The 9,057-nt window shown below is 39.3% G+C and overlaps 1 protein-coding gene across 1 annotated transcript in view; it reads right to left on the bottom strand.

Moving 5' to 3' along the window:
- Window positions 1-748: 748 nt before the first annotated feature.
- LOC104956495 (metabotropic glutamate receptor 8-like) overlaps window positions 749-9,057 on the bottom strand; it is a 14,308-nt gene continuing 5,999 nt past the window's right edge. The window contains exons 2-4 of the mRNA XM_010783977.1: window positions 5,810-5,950; window positions 4,860-4,965; window positions 749-1,515 (exon numbers count right to left, since the gene is read on the bottom strand). Of these exons, the coding sequence (XP_010782279.1) occupies window positions 1,466-1,515; window positions 4,860-4,965; window positions 5,810-5,950 (297 nt within the window). The 3' untranslated portion in view covers window positions 749-1,465. The remainder of the gene's footprint in view (window positions 1,516-4,859; window positions 4,966-5,809; window positions 5,951-9,057) is intronic.

The following is a 9,057-nucleotide window of genomic DNA, read 5'->3' as shown; positions in this document are numbered from 1 at the left end:
CATCTGTGCACAAACTTATCTCGTGCCCTCATTGGTCATGTGCGCGTTTGTGTGTGTTGGAGGAGGGGCTCTGTAAGGAAGTGGCAGCTGGTTTCTCCAAAATTACCTACCTCACCTTGAACTGTGAGTATTAAACTAAAATGAAGCATNTAACTGGATGGCCTACCTGCCTGTCAGCCTTCCATCTGTGCACAAACTTATCTCGTGCCCTCATTGGTCATGTGCACGTTTGTGTGTGTTGGAGGAGGGGCTCTGTAAGGAACTGTCAGCTGGTTTCTCCAAAATTACCTACCCCACCTTTAAGGTTAACAGATGATTCACAAACATTAATGTGTTAACCCTAACAGTCCCAGTTACATAAAACGTTAACAATATGGTGACACTGAAAGAAAAGTCAGTTAATAACCAAAGCCCTTAGGGTTCATCCTCAGGAGATCATCGATGTCTGTACACATTTACAACAAGGAATCTGTCCAACAGTTGTAAAGATATCTCAGTCTGGATCAAAGTAGAGGAATATTTCACTAAACATGAGGGGAAACAATGAAAAGCCCAGTAATCTGCTGTTAGCATGCTTGCTAAACAGTTTCTTATCCTACATATAACTAACCTTGTGTGCTACTAATTTGTATATGGAGTCATGGTGACATCCATTCATTTCTCATTCATCATTCAAGACCTTAAAAACCAACCTGCAAAAGAATCATCCTCAAAGCTACAAATGTACAAACGACCACCATTCTACACATTTGCAAAAACATTCCTTTATTATAAATAAATCTCCTTTTTGTATAAAAAAACTGGCATGCTTCAACCATGGCATTTTACAGGTTCACAACCCAAGGCTACAACCCGGTTAGCCAAGACAGCAGGAGGAAACACACTCATCTCATTATGCAAGGGCGATCCATCGGACAACGGTGAGACAAGAATGAAAAAATCGTCACAACCACAAAAATACTTACAAGTAGAGAATAACAACAAACATGTTTGAGTCTCATAGATTTTTCTCTTACATTTCTCTTTTTAAATATCTTTTAAAATGGAATCTGTTAAATCTCTCTCCCAGCCTGCCCTTTTAGATATAATGTCTACATGGTCGGAGTTTTTTTCTTTTTTATGATTTTTTTTTGGTGTACGTTTTAATAGTTACTCTGTCCACCACAGTGTCCTATGGTATGGCATATCTTTTTTCTTTTTTTTTCAGAACAGGTACGTTCATGGTAGGACCAATGAGCTGTGAGCAGCGAGGAAGCAGGCACACTGACTGGCTGTTTTTTGTGGTCCCACCTCTCTGTGGTGTGATGCGGAACAATACAAAATGTCTCATGCTTGGATTCCATTGGGCGCTCAATCTGTCCGTCAGTTCTCCGGCCAAGAACCACGGCTCCTTCTTGGCGCTGCCTCGGGACACGCCCCCCTTCTCCTTGTCCAATCCCTTTCCGTCATATCCTCTGTGGTCCCTTCAAATGGCATGATTGCTGTAGCTGACATATGTCGTCTTAGTTGATGAAGCTGCGTGAATTTGAAAAGGGTGGACGATGGAGCGGAGATGGGGCGAATCAGGGGGGGGGAAAGAGAATGAAAGAGAAGCGACAGATTGGATGTGTGGAAGGGGGAAAAGGAGAGAAGAAGGAGCAGTTGAGAGCAGATTTGGCTACAGATGGTCACGAATCAGTTTCACATCCACCTGAGTAGTCGGGGCTTTTTGTCAAACCCATTACGTCCTGTGTCCCCTCAAGCGCTCCGTGGTAAATGCCAATGTTTTTGTAGCAAAGTCAGGCTTCTAACTTCACCTTTGTTATACTCTGCTGCTTTCATACAACCCATTTTATATAACTTTCTTTCACTCAGGTTTTTTCCGCCATCACACTGCTGGAATAATGGGAAAAAGGTCTTTGATGAAAAATAAATATGTAAGAAATGTATTGTGCAGCCTTGAAAATTGCCCAAAGCTTGTCATGATATTTTCTGAAGAGTGCTCTTAAGCAAATGTCAGGTAGCAAAACAAGTAGAGACTCTTAAACTTTCTACTCTACGGAAGAGGATTAGGGCCACACCATTTTTTTTTTTCGAGTTTTTTTTCCCTCAGAATTCTGACTTTAATCTCAGAACAAAAGGAAAAAGTCAGAATTCTGACTTGAAAGGTGACATGTCATGCTTTTCCGGTTATTACCCATCCCCTTGTGTGTTATGAAGGTTTTTCTGCATGTAAACGGTGTGCAGAGTCAAAACCCTCAAAGTACACCCTGTAGCGAGTAAAACTCTAAAACTGAAAATTCCTCCCCAAAACGCCTCGTTGGTGAAACGTCATCATGACGTCATCATCCATTTGATTCTTCCGGGTACGTGCTTACGAAAGCGCGTACCCGGAACTAAATGGGCCAATCCGTGGAGCCATTACGTTACGTCCGCGGAGCCGTTACGTTAAGCCCCCGCTGATTGGTCTAAATTGACCAATCCACACACACACTCAGTGCATGCAGCTCTGCTGATTCTCCTCCCTGGCTTCAGGCTGATAACAGACAGTTGGGATCGCGCAAAATTCTCTCTGCAGACCCATTCTCACAGCGTTTATCAACCTATAAACCTTTTTCTTACTCAATATCAAGCCACACTTATTGTTTTTATTTCGGCTGTGACTTTGTGTGTGTTCAGGTTGAGTTTGGCTGTGTTTGGCTGTGTATCGCTAAACAAGGAAATCACGGAGGGGGGGAGGGGGAGGAGCTGCAGCGAGCCGTTTAGTGGAGAAAGTGAATACTGCTGAATACACATACTTTACAGAGATGCTGCGAAACCAATGTGAGTTTGGAAAATTGCACAGTATTTTTCTATTTTAGTATACCTCAACAATGGAATTATGATCAGTGGAAATGGCCATGACACCTCTCCTTTAATCTCCGAATTCTGACTTTTTTCTCCCAAAAAAATATTTGTTTTTGTTCTGAGGAAAAAGTCAGAATTCTGAGAAATTAGTCAGAATTCAACAAAACAACAACATTTTTTTTTCAAATCCTCACAAACAAAATAATTCATGTGGCGATAATCCTCTTCCGTACTACTCATACCCGTAGGAAAATATAAAATGTTGCTTTGACCATATGGCATTCATTTGCAATTTCTCTGTAACGTTAAGCATGTAGGGAGAAGTATTGGCTTTATGAATGAACTGTGACCCGCTTCCTTCAATGATGTTAATAAAGTGCTGACGGGAAAATGCAGGTCTGAAAATCCTTACACTCTTGCATGCAGTGTTCACGAGCTGCAAAGAAACACAAGCACAGCAATGCTGACATGTACACGTGTTCATAGAGACGCATGTATGAAGCACATATGGCTATTGACAGAAACACCAAAGGACACACAAACCCATGGTGGCCATTTGATGGAGACTCACGCACTGAGGCACACGTGCACATTCACATGCACTCCCGTCATTTCATCTGCAGATTGCTGACACGGGAGAAGCAGCCCAACACAGAGTGAATGCTTCACTGTCAAAACCCGGGGAAGACACACTGTTATTTGAAATCTGTCGCTGTTGCAGCTGTTTTGTTATGCAGAAAATGAAGGCGTGAAATAATTTTTTTTAGTCAAACTCAAACTTCATGCAGGCTGTACATCTGAGCATAGCACACAAGCAGGGGGATGTGCTTGTTTATGTATGGTAGTGGGATAAGATGCTTTATTCGAGTGAAAGTCACAATAGATTCATGTTAAAATACTCAAAGTAAAGTAAAAATACTGCATTCAAAATCTGATTAAAGTATTATTGGCAAAATGAACATGGCACAGGCAGAAAGCAGGAGACTCGTTTCTGAAGTAGAGTGTTTCTGATCGGAATTAGACTTTGGTTTTCCTTCACTGATTTTTGACTTTGGGTGAATCCTGTAAAACACTTTCTGATATTGACTTTGTGTTTCATTGCTGCACCACCAGTTTCCTCTTTTTTGGCTCAGTTCTTTTACATTATGTTACAAAAATGGTTGCATTTTTCAAATATATTTGCCCATTTTACTTTTTTGTACCTTGTTCTGGAAAGTAATGAGGTCAAACAAATGTTACAGAGTAAAAAAACATTATTTCCTTTTCCCAATTACTCCCAAAAATCTACTAGTTGTATAAAGTAGCATTGAATGGAAACATGTATTTATTTATATATTTGTATCGCAGCAGGTAAATCTACGCATTACAGAAAAGAGTAGACTTATAATGACAAATAAAAAAGCAAGCACAGGTTCCCAAACATATATAATTGAATAAGCAAAAACAAAAGAATAAGTAGCAGTATTTTAAAACGCAAGTGATTATATAAAAGTATTGAAGGAGACGGTTTTGTTAACAATTTGTAAATACATTGTAAAAAGTAATAAGTGTGAGTTGCACAAAAGCACTGTTATTGCACAGCATGTATATGTACGTACAAGCACAAATACTCAAGTAGTACTTACATATTGTACTTAAATACAGTACTTGAGTAAATGTTACTTTCTACCACTGAATATGTCTGTTTGAGTACATGTATGCTTTATTTGTATCGTTATCTTTAGTCCCTTCAAATGTATTGAAACTGTAACTACTGAAAACACTGACTCTAATAAAATGTATTATGTCAACAAATGACACATTTTTGTATTAGGTGGGTTCAATGCAATAATATGAAGTTTAAATATTAGGTTCAACTTAATATTATTGCTTTTAACTAACCTAGTACAATTATGTAAAATGTGTTGACTTAATACCGTTAATTAAAATCAACGTTCCAGTTTTTTCCGGGGGATTTCAGCGGGTCTGATGAGATATCTTTATGAAATATTTTATATGTGTAGGTAAAAAAAAGTCCGTGTTCTCTTACTCACTGTTGGTCTCCATGCTCTCACACAGCTCCGTCTTCACCTCTCCGTTGGGCCGGTCTCCTCCCTTCTGGCCCAGCTTCCCCGTCATGGTGGCAGCTGTCACAATGGCCTGCATCGTTCAGACATCCATTAACAGGAAGTGAAGACTACCACAAAAACTCGAAATCTTGCCTATTTTATTTGACTAATTAATATCTAGCCGTAAATCGGTTAGCGACCCGGCTAAATTGAGTTTTTCTTCAATGATTTTTGAGTTTAGGTGAATACTGTTTAACACTTTCTGACATTGACTCTGTGTTTGATTGCTGCATCACAAGTTTCCTCTTTTTTTGACCCAGTTCTTTTACATTATGTTACGAAAATGATTGACTTTTTGAAATATATTTGAAAATGTACTTTTTTTTAAATCCACCCTAACAGGAAGTTCAGACTACCACAACAACTTAAAATCTTGCCATATATATTTGTCTAATATCTAGTCAGAATATGTCTTTACACCTGATATAAGCCCTAATAACTTAAGAAGTAACAATTCAGTGAGATATAGGGCCCTGGTTTTAGACAATGCATCTTAAGTATCTTGAGAATATCTTATTTTGATCTCAGATTTTGACTAACATCACAAAACAGAACACTTTTGAGCATTTGTTGCTTATTTTATAACACAACATTTCCTGATTCTGGTAAATAAATTGTTCAAAATAAGTTTTCCCGCGTAATTACAAAATCTGATTAATCTAAACATCCCATCTTGTGTCAACAAATCTTACCAAGCACATTTTCACTTTTTCTATTGACATAAAAAATATGTCACTCATTACAAGCTCAAATTGTTTTTTTACTTGTTTTCCAGCAGCATGTTGTCCAGTCTGGCTTGGCCTCCTTTTGTTTTATTCCACATTTGACTTATACAGTATAACATCTGTCAAAATAAGAAGAGTATTTCCGCTCACCTTAAAGCTGCGTTTCCGTTTGGGTACGTTCTGCTCGGGGTGGAAGAGGATGATGTAGACTTTGGGCATGTAGAGCATCCCCAGAGACACTGAGGCAGACAGGCTGAGAGAGATGGTCAGGGTGGTGGTTTGGATATACATCTGAGAGAGAGACACACACAGGGAGAAGTTAGTTATCACATTTAAAATTGTCGGAGAGTCTGTGTAACGTCTGATGAGGGAGACACAGATGGGACGAGGGAGAACACAGGAAGTAAGTGAAGGTCTAACAAGAGAGGAATTAGCAGCAAGTGTGTGACAGCTGAAGTGACACACAGGCAGGTAGATCAAATGCTATATGAAAGCATGGCGGCAGTGAAATTGCCTAATTGCCCGTCGTCTGCAGAGCTTGTCTCTTTGTCAAAGAATGTGAAATTGTTCTTAGCATTTATTTGGCAGGCTAAAAACTCCATATGGGTTTATCATGTTAGTAGAAAGTGACGGAAATGACTTTAAATTGACTTTCAGATTTGCTGTTTGGATGAAGTCTGGCTTACATTAGGATATACTTCAGGGATATACTTTATTTTCCAGAGATTGAGATGTGAGTTCTGTTCACCTCCAACAACCTGTGAGTTGAATACTTTCGTTGCATTGTAAAACAGTCAGTTTATGTCCTGTAAAGTGGACTAGGTGGCACAAGTGAGAGGGTATGATAAGTGGACTGAAAGACAGATATGATGATAGGCAGGATTTTTTACACTAGTATAAAACATTTAGGAAGCAACTTTCAAAAACAGGTGTTACAAAGTGCTTCACAAGACAACAAAAACAGATGAATAAAACCAAAGTAAGAACGGTAAGGTCATAGTTCAATAGAACATAAAGGAATATCAATACACTAAGATTGAAGCGATTAAACAAGGTGATACAAATATAGATAATTGTGTATAAATACAGTATGCACACACACAATACCAGAAATGCTGTTGAACAATACTAGTCAATACCACGATTCTTGATAATCAATTCAACACCACACGTAAAACAATAAATCCCATTTACTTCAATGTAAAGTCCTTTGTTACCCTTTGCACACACATCCCCAAACAGTGGACCAATCACAACAGAGCCGAACAGCTAACCAATCAGAGCAGCCTGGGCTCTGGTTTCAGACAGAGGGTGAAAAGAAGTGCTGCAGCAAAAATAAAGTGTTTTTTTAACATTAAAGCATGGAGACATGGAGAGGACTCTTTAAAGTAGAGACACTACATACTGACATACACCTGAACATCAGCAGGAGAGGACTCTTTAAAGTAGAGACACTACATACTGATATACACCTGAACATCAGCAGGAGAGGACTCTTTAAAGTAGAGACACTACATACTGATATACACCTGAACATCAGCAGGAGAGGACTCTTTAAAGTAGAGACACTACATACTGATATACACCTGAACCATCAGCAGGAGAGGACTCTTTAAAGGAGAGGCACTTACATACTGATATACGACCTGAACATCAGCAGGAGAGGTACTTTAAAGTAGAGACACTACATACTGATATACACCTGAACATCAGCAGGAGAGGACTCTTTAAAGTAGAGACACTACATACTGATATACACCTGAACATCAGCAGGAGAGGACTCTTTAAAGTAGAGACACTACATACTGATATACACCTGAACATCAGCAGGAGAGGACTCTTTAAAGTAGAGACACTACATACTGATATACACCTGAACATCAGCAGGAGAGGACTCTTTAAAGTAGAGACACTACATACTGATAATTCAGGTGTCGGAACCCTCGTAATCTTTTGCTGACCTCTCATAAGAAATCATCTATTGTAGACTTTATTCTAGACTTTCACTCACTTAGACAGACCTCGAAGCACAAAAAGACGAAATTTACACGCACACACAAATGCACTCCGGCGAAAGATGCATACAATAGCATTACTCGGATCGTCTGCCCTGATCCGTCGTCGCCTGCCTGATGACACTTCTTTATGACAGTTATTCTTTTTGCGCATACAAGGAAAGACAGCTCGTCCGAGGCCTCCTTATTTGTCTCAGTTCGTACAGCCCTTCTCCTTATATAACTGGTCAGACGTCATTGAAGAATAAAGGTCTCCGACAAAGGAGGGTCCAGCTGTCGCCACCTTCACTGGTCGCGCCGCGCTACCCTAGGCAGGAGACTTTGTGAAGTCAGAACAAAGTCCGCCATCTCATTGGCACCGACCGATATTGCAACACAGAAGTTTTAAATTTTATCTGGACTTGTGTTTAGTAATCTCTGGACGAGTAGGTAAAAAACTCCCGCACGACAGCCACAGCCCCAAAGGGACACGGCCACAGTACAAACGAGAAACCCGCAGAGACTTTTACATGTGTACAGTGACGCGTACGCGGCCTACAACATACATAAGGTCTCCTCTAAACATCCAAAATTGACTATCAACGCATTAGAAAATATAAATAAAGATATTTTATGTTATTTTTGTACTTATCTTTATTTGATTCTACTTTATTTTATTGTATAATTTATTCATTTGTATTTTTGAATTTCCACGTTTTTGTGTGTACTGTGGTAACAAGAAGTTAAGTATTCGTCTGTACAGATATTTTGTCCCCACATAATCTGTAACATAATTTGTCCATCAATAATGAACGAGACTCTCTACAAGTGACATTGGTTGTGCATCCTATTAGGATTCCCTATGGACACGCGTCAACCTATATCAACGTTTCCAAAATTTCAAAAACGTACATCACAACATAATGATGATAGAAACATTAATAGTGCATTATTTTATTCGTACTCAGGTATCTTATATGTATACTATGGTTCCTACATATAACCGTGTGACCTATGATCGATCATAGCTTCAATGTACTTTTATGTAAAGTTATCATAGTGAAAAAGTAGGGTTCCACTTTCATCGTCTACGGACTTTCTTGTACGAGTTGTTCTTCTATGATTTCTTTCTTCCACTCCTGTCTTACATTGCTCTTTTTCTTTCCGTCTCTCCTCTCTTTTTTCGTTTCTTTTTCCTCATACTGTGCAGGTTCTTTCCCGATCAAATCCAGTGATCACATTCTACTTCGTGCGAAATAAGACGCACTACAAAGTCCACATAAGTCATACATCGTCCAGATGACGAAATTCTCCAGGAGAGGTTGACTTACAAGTTGCCACATATAGCTCTATCACAATCCAGAGACGAAATTTCTCGGAGAGGTTGACTACAAGTTCCACGAT

This window comes from Notothenia coriiceps, unplaced genomic scaffold (genome assembly GCF_000735185.1).
Source record: "Notothenia coriiceps isolate Sejong01 unplaced genomic scaffold, NC01 NC01_scaffold00026095, whole genome shotgun sequence".
In the NCBI taxonomy this organism is placed as follows: Eukaryota; Metazoa; Chordata; class Actinopteri; order Perciformes; family Nototheniidae; genus Notothenia; species Notothenia coriiceps.
Note: the sequence above shows the minus strand (reverse complement) of the source record. Positions and strands in the feature narration are given on the sequence as shown.